General features: G+C 30.1%; 3 protein-coding genes across 3 annotated transcripts; 2 read left to right on the top strand and 1 right to left on the bottom strand.

The window, feature by feature from the left end:
• The first annotated feature begins 8 nt into the window (after positions 1-8).
• LOC113384769 (vacuolar ATPase assembly integral membrane protein VMA21 homolog) lies at positions 9-6,120 on the top strand. The gene is made up of 3 exons (XM_026622527.1): positions 9-130; positions 484-816; positions 5,994-6,120. Exons 1-2 carry the CDS (start codon positions 110-112, stop codon positions 730-732), a joined length of 270 nt encoding a protein of 89 aa, XP_026478312.1. The 5' UTR covers positions 9-109; the 3' UTR covers positions 733-816; positions 5,994-6,120.
• LOC113385785 (alpha-N-acetylglucosaminidase-like) lies at positions 6,020-17,356 on the top strand. The gene is made up of 15 exons (XM_026623621.1): positions 6,020-6,157; positions 7,076-7,260; positions 7,329-7,544; positions 7,907-8,068; positions 8,881-9,042; positions 9,112-9,393; positions 9,503-9,584; positions 10,292-10,441; positions 14,580-14,807; positions 14,883-14,969; positions 15,028-15,153; positions 15,677-15,862; positions 16,682-16,775; positions 16,888-17,058; positions 17,248-17,356. The coding sequence occupies exons 1-15, from the start codon at positions 6,020-6,022 to the stop codon at positions 17,316-17,318; spliced, it is 2,340 nt and encodes a 779-aa protein (XP_026479406.1). The 3' UTR covers positions 17,319-17,356.
• A 915-nt stretch (positions 17,357-18,271) lies between these two features.
• Positions 18,272-19,671, bottom strand: LOC113385786 (CAAX prenyl protease 1 homolog). The gene is made up of 2 exons (XM_026623622.1): positions 19,618-19,671; positions 18,272-19,486 (listed from the first exon to the last, which is right to left on the bottom strand). The coding sequence occupies exons 1-2, from the start codon at positions 19,669-19,671 to the stop codon at positions 18,272-18,274; spliced, it is 1,269 nt and encodes a 422-aa protein (XP_026479407.1).
• Positions 19,672-20,441: the final 770 nt, after the last annotated feature.

Here is a 20,441-nt window from a genome sequence, read left to right on the forward strand (position 1 = left end):
CAAACAAGATAAATTTGAACTGTCATTCACGTGCTTTTTCGATTTTAATAGTATTAAAGCAGTAGTAAAGTAACAAAGTTGTGTTTATACCGAATTTTAATAACATAGGATGTCTGATTCTAAAAAAAATGTATGTCTTAGAAATAACGTAACATAAAATATTAAAGTTTTTAAGTTTACCTGAGTAGAAAAGCACTGTAAAATATTTGTAAAGTTAGGTCTACTAGGTTTTAAACTCCAAGTTATTCAATTAATATGTTTAAGTGCTATAATATAATAATATGAGATGGACTGCCTGATATTTTCAAACCGATATTTGTTTAAAGATTACATTTTGATTAATTCTAAATATTTTGCATTAAGTTTATGCATATTACTTTATTATATATATATATATATATATATATATATATATATATATATATATGTATACATATATATTACAGCAATCATTTTTTGATTTAATTCATGTCTCAATTTTAGGATTCCATCGACTTTGGGATCTTCAGAACAGTTCTGTTCTATTGCATCACAATTATCGTTATGCCAGTCACAACATTTTTCATAACCAAAAGTGTACTTTTTGATGGAATTTTAAATACGAATACAGTAACCAGTAATGTCTTATCGGCTGTAGCTGCTGTGATAGTATTACATTTTGCTTTAGGACTATTTATATATAGAGCATACTTTGAAGTAGAAAAGAAGAAACCTACTTCCAAGCAGGACTAAAAATCATCAAATTACTAGTGTTAAGAATGTTTGATGAAGTCATTAAACTTTTGAATGTGAGAGTGAAATACCACATTGAACAAAGTTAGTATTATAATGTTATGCATGAGAAACATATTAGTTGTTTCAATTTACTTATGCATTTTTATAAATGATGGTATATCTTGAGAAGTATGACTTATATTATAAATTAATATGTAACTATGTACATTAATTATGACTTTTAGCTATATCAAATGTTTTGTATTATTTTTGTTTTATAATATCATATTTTCAGTTTAAATATGTGTAACATTTTTGATTGATTTTGATAAACTTATAATTTGCTGACTTTTACGCACATAGCTTAGTTGAAAATCTCAAGATATATAAATAAATTTTTGAACTTTCAACTTATATATTTACTTAATTAAACAGAAACTTCTCAGGTATTAATAGGGCAAAAACGTTTTATTTTGCATATATGACTACTTTGACCAATCTTCACCAATTATATATACAATTGCTAATCCCAACTGTTAATTTTTCTTATCTTCAGTAAAAATATAAATACATATATAATTTTAATAATATATGGTTACATATTTCTCGAACCTCTTGCATACAAGATATGTGATCATATTTGAAATTATTAAGTTATTATTTAATTACAAATTATACACTTCACCCACAAAATTTGCACTTGCAAATAGTTATTAGTGATTAATGTTCCAATTGTTATCGACATGCATCTTGATATGTATTACGTACTCGGTATAGGATGTACCGTGTAAAGTCCCGCCAATGCCAAAAAATCTATATATATTGCATATATATAGTTATATATTTAAGCTTGCATGGAATTTGGGACTTGGTCTATTCGCTGCTGTCAACCTGTTAATCGAGCGATATAATTACATACATATTGATATTGAATAAATTGATATTGATACAAAATAAATGAAAAACTTTGATATATATATATATATATATATATATATATATATATTGTTTATAAATATTTTTGAAGTACAAATGAAAGCACAAACCAGTATAATTTTAAAAGTCGATATACTCCTGGTCCGTATGATACTTTTGAGAAAACATTTATGCGTCCTGCCCGGTTGACAATAAGTTAATATTTTCGGATGTATACCGAATATTTACATAACATTCCACTGCATACCGAATACATATGTACTATATTTTGTTATAAGGTCATAATTAATAATAAGACAAAAAAAAATTGACTCGTTTTTCTTTTAATCGGTACAATCATCTTCTAAATAAGAAAAGTTAAGAAGTTTTCTATGAATTTAATTTATTTTCTTAATCGAAATTTAGAAGAAAAGGGCACCAAGACTTTTTTTTACATTTCTGATGTCTAGGAGATATATCCTGTCTTTGATAGTAAGCTTTTAATTTTCTCAACTACTACTACAGTATATTTCTGAAATCACGTTCTTTGATAAGTAAGGAGGACTTGGTTTATTTCACCGCCGAAAAGCGCTGTTAATCATAACTCTCGCGAAAAAAGAAAGTCTGTACAAATATATATTTATACTTTATGTTTATCTATAATTTTATGATAATAAGCAATGTGCATCCTTATGTACAGCGAATGACACATACCTACATATAATGAATACAATCAAAATAAATTTATTATGTCCTACTACTAAAATGAGATGATCTGAATCTGAACCTTGAACTCTTGATAATTTCCTATGGTGGTACAAGTAGTGAAGAAAGTCGTCGCTGACGCTACTAAATATAAAAGTAGATGCGATAGTAAATTTTTGATAGGCGACTACTTAATTTACTAATCCGCTTTGAATTAAAAATTATGTTGCTCTAAATTTTTGCTCAGCAAATTGGTGTATATGATTATTTAAAAGCGCTTTCGAATTAAGAGCAGTACACTTCTGTTTGTTATCTGTGAGTGCTGTGTTGTTTATCCAAATAGTATTAAAATACATTATACAAATAAAGATGTGGAAAATAGCCACACTATGTTACTTTTTAATATTCATACAAACATATAACTGTGAACGTAAGTTAGTCATGCATTTAACTTTATATCAAACATTTATATTCGTTATATATCATACATACATACAACAAAATATTGACCGTCTGGAATATGTATCTGTTTATATATATATATATATATATATATATATATATATATAATATACTAGCAAACCCAACGAACTCCGTTTCGCCACCACATGGTTTCGTGAGAAAGATAAAGAATTTTTTTGTTTGTTTTATATTTGAAAAGGAAAAATTTGATTTTATTGCACAACAGTAATGAATTTATTTCGATTACAAAAATGAAGTGTTTTTTAGTTGAACTTCTCTAAGTAAATGAAAGTGAATCCGCAAATTATCCGTTTCATTGAAGTGCTCTTTGGTCAACCACATTTTTTGTTTTTTTGGTCTCACGTTAACAAAGGGATGGTTTTCCAACTCGTGAACAGGCAACGTATAATTGCCCATGTGAAAAACAATGATTTTCTAAATAATCTATTTGAAATTTATCCCGCAAACACTAAGCGATAGGCCTTGCGACTTGTTATTGCGAACGCAAGGCCAACTGGAAATTGCAATCGTTTGAAGTCAAACGGAAGACCAGTCAGAATCATTGGTATGTCACCAAATCGCCAGCAATTTTTGATTGAATGGTGAAATTCAGTGCGTGTACATCATTATTCTTTGCGGTAAGAATTGCTCGTTGACTTAACCAAGCATAATTCTGATAATTCTCACTAATGTTCATTACTCAAATTTTTAATTTCGGTGCGTAAAGTTCCAGCAGCTTGCATTAAGGCACGATGCCATGCACAACTAATTTTCTTAGCTATAAACCTTGCGGAGCCCGAGACCTTTCTAACGAATGCAAAATTGTCGAAATCGGTTCGTGCGTTCTGGAGTTATTTCGTCAGGAAGGAAAACCCGACTTATTTTTATATATATAGAAGATAATCTATTTGAAATTATTTAAAACAGTTATTGATCATTTTTATTACTCGAATTTTTAATTACGGTGCGTGAAGTTCCAGCAGCTTGCATTAAGGCACGTTGCCATGCACAACTAATTTTCTTAGCTATAAACCTTGCGGAGCCCGAGACATTTCCAACGAATGCAAAATTGTCAAAATCGGTTTGTGCGTTCTGAAGTTATTTCGTCAGGAAGGAAAACTCGACTTATTTTTATATATATAGAAGATAATTTATTTGAAATTATTTAAAACAGTTAGTGATTATTTTTATTACTCGAATTTTTAATTACGGTGCGGGAGTTCCAGCAGCTTGCATTAAAGCACGATGCCATGCACAACTAATTTTCTTAGCTATAAACCTTGCGGAGCCCGTTACCTTTCCAACGAATACTAAATTGTCGAAATCGGTTCGTGCGTTCTGGAGTTATTTTGTCAGGAAGAAAACCCCGACTTATTTTTATATATATATATAGAAGATAATCTATTTGAAATTATTTAAAACAGTTATTGATTATTTTTATTACTCGAATTTTTAATTACGGTGCGTGCAGTTCCAGCAGCTTGCATTAAGGCACGATGCCATGCACAACTAATTTTCTTAGCTATAAACCTTGCGGAGCCCGAGACCTTTCCCACGAATGCAAAATTGTCGAAATCGGTTCGTGCGTTCTGGAGTTATTTCGTCAGGAAGGAAAACCCGACTTATTTTTATATATATAGAAGATATATATATATATATATATATATATATATATATATATATGTGTGTGTATTATGTATGTATAGTTATAAATATATAGTTAAAGTATAGAAGTTTCTTATTCACGCTTCTTTTATACGCGTTTTAATAGCGCATTTTTTTATATTCGCAGCTAAAAATTTCTTTATAAGTCTTATGAAAAGATTAGATTTAAATAGGTATAACATGAATATTCATCACAAATGTTGTTATTGCTGGAGGTATGGATTTTGTTAACCCTTCCACACCTTGACCGTTTCAGACGTTATACCTAGGAGCAACTCGAGGCCACTTTTGAACTAAAATTTACGTCCTGCAAACGTGATATTGTACAGTATAATTCTAGAACTAAAATTTATATGAATTAATCAAAAAAACAAAACTCATTTACAACTCGAAGAAGAAGTTTGTGTTTTCACATAAAATCCTGAACCGATTCTGAACATTTAAAAACCGTTCCAAATATATCAGCTGGTTCGTGCTAATCAGGTTTTGGTAAAGATCAGCCGGGCCGTTTATTCGTAATTAATTGTGTGGCATCGTGCCTTAAGGCAAATTGCTGGAACTTCTCGTACCAAAAATTATTTTTTTTTAAAAGATTAAATTTGATTCAAACTGGAAAAATATAGATTTTTTAGGAAATTTAAAATTATAAAAAAGACTTTTTTGAAAAAAATGTTTTTTTTTATTTTGAAATATTTTGGAAATTTTGAACTTTTTTTGAAAGCAATCGCACTGCGAACAATGTTACGAAACCCATAGAAAGTGTTTCCGAAATCGTCGACAAAAATTTGTATCCGCACACACACACATACATCCATTTTTTCTAGGTATGCCAAAATATTCAGAAACCTCTGAAACGTAAAAATATATAAAAAATTTCATTTTCGAATTTTTTGCGATTACTATAACTTGCCTTACGGGAAGTTAAAAAAAACTTTTTTGACGTGTAAAATGGTTGATTTATTTATCGTGCATTTTATTAATTTTACCATATATCTAGTAATTGTGCCATTCTAATGGAAAATGAAAGAGAACACGTGTTTCTTAAAAAAATGCATTGGAATAATTTCATTATCCATAATCGCTAATACTCTATCAAATCCCCTTAGGAAGGACAACCGAATGATATGCATAGATAAACAAATATAATATAATTATATTATATTTGCACCAATTATTAATAATTGGTGCATGATATGCTAGAGATACGTTGTCCTCCCAGAAGGGAAGCAAAGGGTTAAATGATATGTCCGAAGACATAATAAATAAGCCACGTTCCTCTGGTGGCATTTTTGAGAATGCTAACAAAATTCAAGGAAGCATAGTTTTTTACTCTATCAACAAAGTATATTTTTAAACGTTCCTTTCTAAGATAAAATCCGCTTTGCGAGTTTTATTGTTTCATCTTTCACATTCTTTTATAAAATGTCAACTAAAGAAATGTAGTAACGATTTTGATACTAATAATATTTATGAAACATATCACCCGTAAACAAAAAAGTTTTACTCCATACAAGTAATATACAATATTACAGCACGAATTGCAAACATTCTGGCTGATATGAATAGGAGAACACCATCAAGAGTGCAAGAAAAAGCCGCTGAAGGTGTTATAAGAAGGCTTTTACCCAACCATGCTCACATGTTCGAAGTACACGTTGATTCTAACATTGGCGTCGATGGTAGATCATCTTTCCACGTATGTTGTGTTGTTGATTATTTTTATTTTAATGTTTGAATAATTATATTATTTTTATTTTTAAAACGATAAATATATCTACTTATAAATTTTTTAAAAGCTTTGGCTTTATTCTTAGCTGGGGTATTACGGTCAGGGGCGTAACTACCGTATCAGCCGTATCAATTATATGGGTCCCCCGGAACAGGGGGGCCCCCAACGAGCAAAAGCAATGATGGATAAAAACGTTAAAGCCAAACAACAATTTTCAGAAAATTTGTTTTAAATCATTCTGGCATAGTTAGCAATTTTTTTTGTTGTCGAAAGGTATTGAATATTATTTTAATTTTTATGTCCAAAACAAAAGGTCGCTGTTTTCAACTTTGAAGTCCAACGCTTTAGAGAATTTATATTTAGTTGCACAATATTTAAAGCTGATTTTTAATTTTACGCATTTTGTATTTACTTTTCGAAAACGAAAGGATAGCTATAATATTTTCAAGATCATAATAGGCAATTATACACGTTTCAAACTTATTTGATAATAAAGCCTATAAGAAAGGCTGTATTATTAATTACAGTTGTGGCAGCTTTTATGGCCACACGGCATTTAAATAAGATAATATTATTATGGATTGTATTATGAGAAAATCTATAAAACTAATCCAGCTTAATATTTCGCATCAAAAATTTATAAAATATTGGTTTTTGGCTTCGAAATGGGAGTCACCGGTGGCCCGGTAGAGCAGTCTCATGCAAATCACGTGGCCCGCGCCGGCGTGAATGTGTTAAACATGTTATTTACTGCATGGTAAAAGAGATATTGAAAGTCTCGCTATAAAAGGAAAGTATATTTAGACTATTAGAGTAAGCAATCCATAACTTTTCAAGAAAATACTAAAATTAGTAAACCATATTTATTTGAATAAATTTTGTTAGCTATATAAATCAAGCGAATATAATTCAACGGTGAAAATAACCGGCAATACTGGAGTAGCAGCTACTCAAGGATTTTATCACTACTTGACAGAGTTTTGTAACTGCCAAGTAGCATGGGAAGGAACACAACTTTCCTTACCGGACATTCTACCAAAGGCTAATGTTACAGTAACATCTAGAGAACCGTATGTACCAAAATAAATAAAACTAGCAGTTTAATTATCTCTTATAACTTTTTTCTTTTTAACCTTAGATTGCGTTATTTCCAAAATGTTTGCACATTTTCATATTCGTACGCTTGGTGGACGTGGCGCCAATGGCGAAAGCACATTGATTGGTTAGCCTTGAAAGGGGTTAATTTGGTTTTGGCCCCAATGCAAGAATTAGTTTGGTTGAAAACCTACCAGAGACTTGGATTGAGTGAAGAAGAATCCATTGAGGTTTTTGCTGGGCCACCATTCTTGGCATGGTTTGTTTTAAAAACTTATATGCGATTTTCATATTATTTAACCATGGTTATATATTAATATATGGACTGGACACTAAGAGTATATGATTAAACAATATGGAAATCGATATAAGCTAATATTATGTAAATTTATATACAAATTTGGCGTAGATAACGGTGTACTTTCTGCGCCGTAACACCTTTCTTTCAATTAAATATTGTACAACTACAATAATAGTAAAATATATAGATAATTAGTTATAATTCTATTTGTATGATAAAAAAGTGCATCATTATTATATGATTTTATAAGTAAATATTCATGCAAAATCATCACTATAGTTTATAAACTAATTTTATTTATTCTGTTTATCAAATTCTAGGCAACGAATGGGTAATATTGGACCGTGGGGTGGTCCACCATCTATGGTTTGGTTGGAGAAACAACATAATTTGCAACGTTTGATATTAAGAAAATTGCAGAATTTAGGAATAATAGTAGCTCTACCTACTTTCGCTGGACATATTCCGATAGCTATTAAAAGGTCGTAACAACTTTTATCAGCATATGTGTCTCACCGGCAATACTGGAGTAGCAGCTACTCAAGGATTTTATCACTACTTGACAGAGTTTTGTAAACTGCCAAGTAGCATGGGAAGGAACACAACTTTCCTTACCGGACATTCTACCAAAGGCTAATGTTACAGTAACATCTAGAGAACCGTATGTACCAAATAAATAAAACTAGCAGTTTAATTATCTCTTATAACTTTTTTCTTTTTAACCTTAGATTGCGTTATTCCAAAATGTTTGCACATTTTCATATTCGTACGCTTGGTGGACGTGGCGCCAATGGCGAAAGCACATTGATTGGTTAGCCTTGAAGGGTTATTTGGTTTTGGCCCCAATGCAAGAATTAGTTTGGTTGAAAACCTACCAGAACTTGGATTGAGTGAAGAAGAATCCATTGAGGTTTTTGCTGGGCCACCATTCTTGGCCATGGTTTGTTTTAAAACTTATATGCGATTTTCATATTATTTAACCATGGTTATATATTATATATGACTGGACACTAAGAGTATATTATTAAACAATATGGAAATCGATATAAGCTATATTATGTAAATTTATATACAAATTTGGCGTAGATAACGGTGTACTTTCTGCGCCGTACACCTTTCTTTCAATTAAATATTGTACAACTACAATAATAGTAAATTATAGATAATTAGTTATAATTCTATTTGTATGATAAAAAGTGCATCATTATTATATGATTTTATAAGTAAATATTCATGCAAAATCATCACTATAGTTTATAAACTAATTTTATTTATTCTGTTTATCAAATTCTAGGCAACGAATGGGTAATATTGGACCGTGGGGTGGTCCACCATCTATGGTTTGGTTGGAGAAACAACATAATTTGCAACGTTTGATATTAAGAAAATTGCAGAATTTAGGAATAATAGTAGCTCTACCTACTTTCGCTGGACATATTCCGATAGCTATTAAAAGGTCGTAACAACTTTTATCAGCATATGTGTCTCACTAACTTATGATGTTAATAAAACAAATATTTCACAGACTATACCCTGATACCAATACTACAGAATTGCCTAAATGGAATGATTTTACAAAGAAATACAGCGCAGGTTATTTTTTGGATCCGTCGGACACATTATTTGACACAATATCATCATACTTTCATGAAGAACTTACACATGCTTATCAAAATGTTGGTATAAGTAATGTTTACTTCGCTGATCCATTTAATGAAATCGTTCCTCCTGGTGGACAGGATTACGTTCGGCATATAGCTGAGAGTTTATATAATTGTATGCTCAGAAGAGATCCGAAGTCAATTTGGTTGGTAAATAATTAATTAACTAAATAATCACCAAAAGTAATGATTAAAAAGTATAGAATGTTTTGTGAACAAAACTCCATGACTATAGTATAAATATATTTATTTCAGGTTGCTACAGGCATGGATGTTTGTTCATGATCCTTATTGGACACAAGATCGCATTAAAAGTTTTCTGAAGGCCATTCCGGTGGTGAGTTTTATTAATCTCGATTTTGAAACTAAGCAATTGGAAAACATTATATTTTTTCACTTTTTGTTTGATCATAATTTTCTTCTTGCTTACACAAAACACAACTTATATATTGCAAACTATATTCAAATGTTTTGATGATATTTATATATTTGATTATATAAAATATTTAAAAAAAATATTTTGGTGTAATCTCTAAAAAAATTGTATTTTTATCACATTCCAATTAGAATCCTATATTTTATAATTTTACATGCAAGGGGATAGCAACAATGTATTTTATATACTATATATATTATATATATATATATATATATATATATATATATATATATATATAATATCAATGGAATTTATGAATTGGAAGAATATTGGTTGCACAACAATGTATTTTATTTTATATTTATTATTTTTATATTCAGTTTTATACTCGAAAAATCACGGTGATAAATAAAAATTAAAATAATTTGAATCGGAATCTCAAGATTTGGTTAAGTATTACTGGTGGCACAGATTTGCTAATTTCTGAGTGATGTCTCTTTCGATGATAATATTAATATATATATATATATATATATATATATATATATATATATATAAGGCTACATTATTTAAATGCAAGATCAATTACAAACAATTTAGATCTTTTGTATGTGTACTGTTATTTATTGTATCTACTATTGTATGTGCATTCTACATATATTTAGGGTGGTTTGATTCTATTGGATCTTCAAGCTGAACAAAATTCTCAGTTCGACAAAACAAATTATTTCTATGGACATGGATTCATTTGGTGTGCTTTGCATAATTTTGGAGGAACTTTAGGAATGTTTGGGCAGGCTTATAATGTTAACAAGGTAAAAAATGTTTATATCAATAATTATGTTTTATTTATTATTTAAAGTAAGAATGACGCCATAATTTAATTACATATTACTTAATTCTAACATAGAATATTGAATAGGTTCTGTGGGAGTGCAAACATGTACCTGCATGTGTGACAATCTCGTAAATATTTTATTGCAAGCATTGCATTTAAAGGGATGTTCTCCATTGTGAACTGTTCTCATGTGGCCTTCCAAATGGTACGACCTAGTAAAAGCTTGGCCACATTCATTACACTTGAAATTCTGCTCACTAGAATGATTCATTCGCATATGCTGTCGTAAGTCTTGTAAATGCATGAAGGTTTCATTACAATAATTGCACGGAATAGGTAAAGACTCATGTATTTTTAAATGCTTTTTATATTGATCCATATGCGTGAATGTTTCTTCACAGAATTCACATTTTATATATCCATTCCGGGCATGAGTTCTCATGTGCATCTTTTGATGATCTAAACAAGCAAATGCCTTACCACAGAGATTGCAAACAAAAGATTCATTAGTAGAATGTGATTTCAAATGACGATTAAAATAATCCCATCGCGCAAATGTTTTGCTGCAAATGTCGCATTTTAAATTTCGTATTCGACTGTGATTCTTCTTATGTTGTTCTAAGATATCTTGATCACTAAAATATTTCTTGCAGATACTACACCTAACCGATTCATTATGATATTCCTTGCTATAAACGGCGGCGTAATTTCCTTTTTGTATTACAATTTTTGTTGATTCATCTTCATTCACCAAGCATACGGATTTGGAATTATCAAAACTATTCATATCATGAGTAGCTGCCAAGATATGTGTATTATCAAAAACGCCTTTGTCAGATTTTACAGACAAAATAGTTTTCTTATAGTTATTAAAAATTGGGGTAACAATATTGCGAATTTTCGAAGCTTCCAGACTTGCATTATGGATTGCTGGTTCATCTAGAACTATTACGTGATTTGCAACAGCATCATCTGTATTCTGGTTAGAGTTGGAAATAGTTTTTGAAAATTCAGGAAAAGTACTCATGTATTTATCCATATATTTGTCGTAAAAATTTACATTCCATGCATAAGCAGCAAATATGTGTAGTTTATTGAAATTTGATAAAAACTCGAAAAAAAAATAATCAACTGGTTAATAACGTAATATTAACCTACACTTTATTTGGATATAATATATTATCCACTATGTATTTATATTATATATTAGTTGTGTTATGAAATTGTGAAGCCATCATTGACATTGTGCAAGTTACTCACAGCGCTTCTGTCAACGAGCTGTCAATACGAATACGAACGGAGTGAAGTTAGGATAAAAACCTTAGTTTGGGCAACAACCGATATGGCGCAGCGGTTGCACATCTATGGGTTGCACCATATCTAGGGTTGTCTAGGGTCGCCATTTATTACCGGTATCAACGATTTGAAAATCACTTTAGTCCAGTCATTTAAGCTTAAATTAGGTAAGAATCTCGGAATTCGAGATACCCAGCATTATGTCGGTAAATACTTGTATATTGACACCCTAAAGTTGTCTCAAAACCTACAGCTGGGTATCTCGAATTCCGAGGTGAACTTACTATAATGACTGGACTACTGGACTATTGCAATTTTCTATTATTGAATTGTTCTCAACATCCCGACGGAGAAGTTTTTGTACGCTAATTTTGTTTTCTCGTCGTTTCGAGTCATTTTGAATCATTTTCAAAGTAAATTATCATATGCATTGATAAATATATCTAAATAAAATATGTGTAAGTAAATGATCAATAAGTAGCAATACAACTAGTATCATTGTCAAATGTTCACAGTTATCATTTTTCTCAATCATGAAAATAATTTCAGTTAATAAACTGCGACTCTTATTTGTGCGGCCTGCATTTATTCATCAACAATACCATGCGGTCAAGCCGCATATACATCCGGTTTTATTTAATTTTAAATAAATAAACAGAAATTTCAAGGGAATCATTTTAATATACATCTAAAAATTATTTTAATAATAAAAATGCAAGACAGAGATTTGAATAAATATAAGAAACGATCACAACTTTAATCACTTTTAATTTTATCGATGTACTCAATCCGTTCAAGAAGCGTGGGGTGGTCGTTGTTGAACACTGAGCATAGCCAATCCTCAACTGGAAATACTAAATTGTTCTGGGTAATTTTTAAAAGAGCCAGCTTTAGCTGGTTGCCTAATTTCATCTTCACTGCGAACGCGTCGGCTTCATATTCGTTGCGACGCGTATACCAGGTGAATAAGATATTTATAAGACGTTGATATGGTGCCATCACATAGTGTTGTATAATGATAGATCCTATGATCGGAGGTTCGATACCTTCAGGAAATCCAAACGCTTCATATAATATACTATAATCGATCATGGATTTTAAAATCTTGTATGTTATTAGTCCAGTTAACTGAGACAACGCAAGCTTTTTGCCTATATGTTTATGTTTCCAGTGACCGATTTCGTGGCATAATATTGCTAGTATTTCATCGTTTTCGTAAGGAAGATGTCCGGCGACTTCGTTAAGCAATGTATCGAATAATATAATACGCTTATTTCTGAAACTTCCTGTGAATAATGCATTTTCGTGTCCAGTACGAGTGGAGCCGTCGACTACCAAAATTTGCGATAACGGAAAATTTACAGATGAAGCCAGCTGCTCTATAGATGTTCGCAACGGTCCAGCCGGCAGTGGCGTGAATTTAAAAAATAGAGGAAGGATGCATTTTGGAATGATAAACACCATAAAGATCATTACTATACATGTAAATCCCCAAAGCCAAATATGCACATGTTCGCCTCCGTGTTGAAGAATGTACATGACCGTAGTCAGTATCGGCACCAAAATGACCAGTTCTAATAAAATTAGTTTTAATCCGTCCTTTATAAAAGATCCAAATGTTTGATTATTGAAACCATGTTTTTCTTCGACGACAAATATATAATATATAATAAAAGGGAGATTGATTATTGTCGAAACTATGCTATCGATAACAATAAAAGTAATTGTTATGGGAAACAAGTTATCAGATTCAAAACCAATGGAAACCGCTATTTTGGTAGCTGTGCTCCAACTGGTATATAATCCATGTCTAAGCAACGAAGCTATCTCCAAACATGTTCCGAATAGCATTTTAAAAATTGAGAACTTTGCTCGATCTATTGAATATAAACGTGACTTTGCAAAAGTATCTGATTTGAAATTTTTGATTGCATCTGGTGGTTGGCGAGTAGTTTTATAAACTCGAATCTAAAATTATAAAATTGTTGTGAATAACAATTTAAAAAATTACATTGCTAGTTATATATAAATGTTTTAAAATCACTTCTAAAAGAATGTGATTTTATCGATTGTTCCTTTAGAATCATCAATAATTCACCTTTCTACATCTAAGATAAATTTCCCATGCGGTATCCAATGCTACATAAGCCACTATTCCATATAAAATCATTTTTGGAGAAAATTCAACCATCTTAAACCAATTTTTTTTGAATAGTTAGTAAATGAGATAGTAATGGGCTGAATTTTACCATGGTATAAATTTTTATGCTTTAAATGCATTTTATCAAATGAAATTTTGAAAATTATAGCATATTAATAATATAATTTTTAACTTTTAGATTTTTTTAATTTTGTTTTACTTGACATTTGATAAAAATTTAAATATATATTTAAACTTCATGAATTTAAATTGAGTTATAGAACACGTAATTATTTTTTTATTTTTGTAGATTAATTTAAATGCTTCAATACTATAAATTTTATATGGTATCTTCAGTAATTATTTTTATTATGGTATCTACAGTAATGTTATAAGATAAATTTCGCGTACTTGTAAGTCAAGTTGAGTTCAATTAATATGAACAAAATGATTTATATTAACTTTTCTACATAGTATAGCGCTTCTTATTCTGTTAATCGCATTTAACAATAATATTTCAATGTGATTTTTACGAAAAATATACTTTTATATGTTTGCAATATGTAATAGTTAACGCTCAATTAACATGTTTTAAATTCGTATAATTCATAAATTTAAACCAAGCGGTTGCAATTATTAATTTGAAATTACTGCTTCATTTCAATATTTTTTATACCAGGGAATAAGCGATGCAAGAAAATCTGTCAACAATGGTGCCAATCTGGTCGGTATTGGTGCAGCACCAGAGGGAATAAACCAGAATTCCATTCTGTACGAATTATTATATTCAGTGGCATGGAGAGACTCTGATCAGCCAATCGATTTGGAAGCATGGGTACAAAAATATGCTCTTATCCGATATGGAGTGAAAGATACGAACGTCGAAAACGCATGGATTTTACTTTTGGTAATGATTGACCAGTGGGGTTTTCTATAATACAATTTTTCATAGATTAATCTAATTTATTCATCTTTGATACAGAACAGTGTTTATAATTATAATGGCACGGAACGAATGCGTGGCAAGTATACCTATAACAGAAGGCCTTCTCTAAGGATCAGAAATCGGGTAATTAAAATGAATTAAAATTTATTAATAGAATTTTTTTATCTTACTTTTGTTGTAGTATTGGTATAATACATCAAATGTTATCGAAGCCTGGCGTTATATGTTGAATGCTTCAGAACAATTTAGTCACAGTCATTTGTTTAAATATGATCTTGTGGACATCACCCGGCAGGTGTTGCAACAGGTGAATCATCATAATTATGTATTTAAATATTAATGCAGTATTTTAAGCGTTGCAATTATATTAACGATGAATAAATTAATTATCAGCGATGAATTCTCTAACATTTATCTATTTGATTAAAATTTTGTGATGGGTTTTTAGAAATATTTTTATTTACAAAGGGATACAATTTTTGAAACCTATCGAGCTTATTGCGATTAAATAATCTGGTTAAACTATTATTATTGCACGTACATAAACCTTAAATTCAAAAATATTTTCAATTATTTTACAAAATAATAATAATAATAATAACTATATGATGCCAGCAAAATAAAAAGTGGAGAAATTATTATATTATCATTTTCTCTTTAGTGGTATATAGTAATAAATGACTATTAATTATTCCTAAGAAGTATCATTGTCCCAAATTAAGACATCAATTATTAAAATAAATTGAGACATAAGTGTTAGAAATTACCTTCCAAAATATAAGGAAACACTATATGCTTAATAGTAATAATAACCATAATCATTTTAACAGATTGCTGATCAATTGTATATGAAGACATTGTCCGCTTATAATAAGAGCAATTTGGAAGAACTATATGAAATCAAACGCTCATTCATGAATTTATTGAATGACATTGAAGAAATTTTGGCTTGCAATGAGCATTTCCTGCTATCAACATGGTTAGAAGATGCCAAGTCAAGTGCTACAAACGATCAGGTTATTTTTTCCTTAAATAATTTAAACATCATTAATCCAATATGATAAGCTGGTTTTTGATCTTTTGAAAAAACTATGCATTTTTTGCATTCATTTCTTGAAGTTACGAATCGTTATCTACTATCGATAATAAATGAAAAATTAATATTTTTGAATAGTTATCAGGAGATTTTTAAATACATTATCAGGAGTCCTAAGTAAGAACAGTATTTCGTTGTTAAACTGAACCAATTCACTTAGATATATATATATATATATATATATATACACATATATATATATATATATATATATATATATATATATATATATTAGAGCGGGTCGATTTGTATGGGCCAAAAAAAGTCGCATAGGCACACATCATTTTCGGATACTAGGGATCAAAATAAGATACTTTGCTAAAAAAACTATATCTTTAAAAGGAATTCTGATGTCCCGTCCCAATCACCCAAAAATAATGGTTTAAATTTGAAAAATTCCATTTTGACCCATTTAGAGTGCCCCAATCGCGTCCAAATGTATGACCCCCATTAACTTTGGAAAGTTGATTCACCCATGTCCGTGGTTTTTCCCTTAGGACCTCCCCTGAGCGGTTATATTACTTTTATATCATTATAAACATTACAAGGTGATACTCTGAGTTAGTGATATTGACACACTCATGAATTCAATACCCAAATTTAGCAATAATTCTCAATATTACGGAACCGAATTGAATAACCAGGCAATATGAAATAGGGAATATTTCATACTGAAGAATCATCAAATACTGATCTTAAAAACAAATAGTGTTTTCTTAATAATTGTTTTCATTTGAAGGAAAGGGTCCGTTTTGAATACAACGCACGAAATCAAATAACCTTATGGGGTCCAAATGGTGAAATTGTTGACTATGCGAATAAACAGTGGTCAGGTGAGTATTTATTTTAATTTATATTTCCGCAGTAATATAAATAATATAAAGTAATATCAAAAATTATTTTATTTTTACAATTTTACATCTATTAATTTCAATTACATATTAGGTATAGTGTCAGACTATTTTAAACCCAGATGGACAATATTTTATGACGACCTCATTAAGGCTGTAAAGAGTAACGTTACTGTCAATGAAAATGCAATGCAAATGCGGATTTTTAAAGAAGCTGAAGAACCATTTACGTTTTCTCGCAAGGTGTATCCAAGACGTTCTACAGGTTGGTTAACATTATGATTTTATATACTTTAATATATGTCCGATTATACTTTTAGCAGAAGCTCGTAATGCTTGCGAAGTTATTGACAAAGCCTGTAGGAAATCAATATTTACATCTCCCAATACAATATTCAAATAAATCCTCATTTTGCCTATGCAGATTAATTCAAAATGTTATAAAAAATTTCAGGTCGCGCGATCGAAGTATCAAGGCGCATTTTTAACGACTGGATGGTTATAAAATCTGTGTTTCAGATTTGAATAAATAAAGTATTAAATGTTATTTTATATTAAACATGTATCCATGAGTAATGAGATTATTATGGTTAAAAAAAAAATAAAAATCACAATGGTTAATATATATAAATATATTATAGAATATTTAGCTTAATTCTATCTTTTATAGCTTTTTAAAAAAGGAATGAATTTATCGGTCATTTTTAATCATTATTAATACCGATAACATCTGAAATAATGATATTATATTGTGATTTATTTTTTATTGTTACCTACCGTTACCGTAAACTTAGATCATATACTTTTCAACAATACGAGTATTCGATATTAATCTTCCTTCAACATATTCATATTTGAATATTAATCCTCAATATTTTTAAAGACAGTGAAATATCAGTATTAAGAAGAAAAGCCAAAAGATAGTTTGAACCTCGCAAAATACATAATTGTGTTCTACAATTTTAAAAATTTATAATAAAAAATCGACTACTTTTATTACTCATACTCCTAATATATTCCGTATTAAATTAGATTAGTTTGCAACATCAATAATGCTAATTGCCAATTGTATTTCAGAACTAAAAATAATACATTAATTTAATTAATTAATAAATCGATATCAAGAGAAAAACAATTGAAAGTTTGATTTAAATTAATATATGCAAGATTTTTATTGCTTCTTCGATATTATAAATGACTGTATTGTCATTGCAATAAGGTAGTAAGACAACTGTATCAAAAATGTCCACTGTCATTTTTTTTCTTGATCACGAAAATAAATTCAGTTTATAAATTTAACTGTTATTTTTATTTATGTGCGTTCGGCAATTACTTATTTATAAATCGGCTTTGCTTTTAATTGGTTTTAGACAAACATCCAATATGTTGAAAGTGTCATTTTAATAAAAAGCGAAAAATCATTAATAATCAAAAATGGTTGACAGAGATTTGAATAAATATAAGTAACAATCACAACTTTAATCACTTTTAATTTTATCAATGTACTCAATCCGTTCAAGTAGCGTGGGGTGGTCGTTGTTGAACATCGTGAATAGCCAATCGTCAACTGGAAACGTTAAATTATTCTGGCTGATTTTCAAAAGAGCCAGCTTTAGCTGGTTGCCTAATTTCATCTTCACTGCAAACGCGTCTGCTTCGAATTCGTTGTAACGAGTGTACCAGGTGAAAAAGAAATCTATGACACGTTGATACGGAGCCATCACATATTGTTGTATAATAATGGAACCTATGATCGGAGGTTCGAGACCTTCAGGAAAACCAAATGCTTGATATAATGGACTATAATCGATCATGGAATTAAATATCACAAATGTTAATAGTCCTGCTAACTGTGACAGCACCATCATACTATATATATGACTATGTTTCCAATGACCGAGCTCGTGGCATAATATTGCTAGTATTTCATCATTTTCATAAGGAAGACGTCCATCGACTTCGTTAAGCAATGTATCGTATAGTATTATACGCTTAGCTCCAAAAGTTCCTGTAAAATATGCGTTTTCATGACCAGAACGAGTCGAGCCGTCAACAATCAAAACTTGCGATAGTGGAAAATTTACAGATGAAGCTAGCTGCTCTATAGATGTTCGCAATGGTCCATCCGGCAGTGGCGTGAATTTATTAAATTCGGGATCGATGAATTTTGGAAAGATGAACGCCATCAAAATCATTATTACAAATGTAAATCCCCAAAGCCAAATATGTGCATGTTCTCCGCCGTAATGAAGAATGTACATGATCGTAGTCAGTATAGGCACAAAAATTATCAGTTGTAATAAAATTATTTTTAATCCGTCTTTTACGAAAAATCCAAATGTTTGATTATTGAAACCGTGTTTTTCTTCTATGACGAATATATAGTATATAGCAAGAGGGAGATTGATTATTGTCGAAACTATGCTATCGATAACAATAAAAGAAATCGTTATGGGAAACAAGTTATCAGTTTTGAAACCAATGGAAACCGCTATTTTGGTAGCTGTTTTCCAAGAGGAATATAATCCATGCCTAAGCAACGAAGCTATCTCCAAACATGTTCCAAACAGCATTTCAAAAATTGAGAACTTTGCTCGATCTATTGAATATAAACGCGACTTTTCAAAAGTATCCGATTTGAAAACATTTTTGATTGCATCTGGTGGTTTGGGAGTAGTTTTATATACTCGAATCTAAAATTATACAATTGTTGTGAATAATAATTTAAATATGCATTGCTAGTTGTGCGAAATATCTTTTTAATATCACTTTTGAGAAAAATGTAATTTTATTAAATGTCGATTTAGAATCATTAATAATTCACCTGTCTGTATGTAAGATAAATTTCCCATGCGGTATCCAATGCTACATAAGCCATTATTCCATATAAAATCATTTTTTGAGAAAATATAACCATCTTGAAAAACCAATTTTTTTTAGAAAAAAACCTAATACGTTAGTAAATGATATGCTATTGGCCTGAACTTTACCATGGTATAATTTTTTTATGCTTTAAAAGCATTTTATCAAATTAATTTGGAATTTATAACATATTAACAATAAAAATTTTACCTTTTTGGATTTTTTGTTTTAATTGACATTTGATAAAAAATTAAATATATATTTGAAACTTCAATGTAAGAAATTAAATTGAATTTTATAACGCGTATTATAATAATAATAAATAGTAGTCCACCCGAAGGCAGGTCCTTGGTATGAGAGCACCACAAATCAAATAATTTCCTTCCCTTTTCTTGTTTATTATTCTCATTACCGTATTATTACCATTAATTAATACTCCCATACTTCCTGGTCCTGTAGTTCGGCTTTCAGTTCCTTGTATTTTCTCTTCTCCTTTTCCTTTAAGTCCTTCTAATTTACCTTCGACGACGTAGTGCAGAAGGCACTCTTTTTGTAGAATGGGTCGGATTCAGTTTCCTTTTCTTTTCAGGGTGGTTCTCAGTAGAGTCCTTTTTTCGCCAACTCTTCTCGGAACTTCTTCATTTGTTATCTTGTCTGTCTTGTCTTCACTTTATCTTCTGCATTCGTCTCCAGCACCTAACATTTCAAAACTCTCCTAATAGTTTTTGTTGGCCTTTCTTATCTCTATCTCTGAGTCCATGTCTCTGATCCGTTAATTAACTAATT

This window comes from Ctenocephalides felis, unplaced genomic scaffold (assembly GCF_003426905.1).
Source record: "Ctenocephalides felis isolate EL2017-DRISC unplaced genomic scaffold, ASM342690v1 CF-g0.4_SCAFFOLD_03571, whole genome shotgun sequence".
Classification (NCBI taxonomy): domain Eukaryota; kingdom Metazoa; phylum Arthropoda; class Insecta; order Siphonaptera; family Pulicidae; genus Ctenocephalides; species Ctenocephalides felis.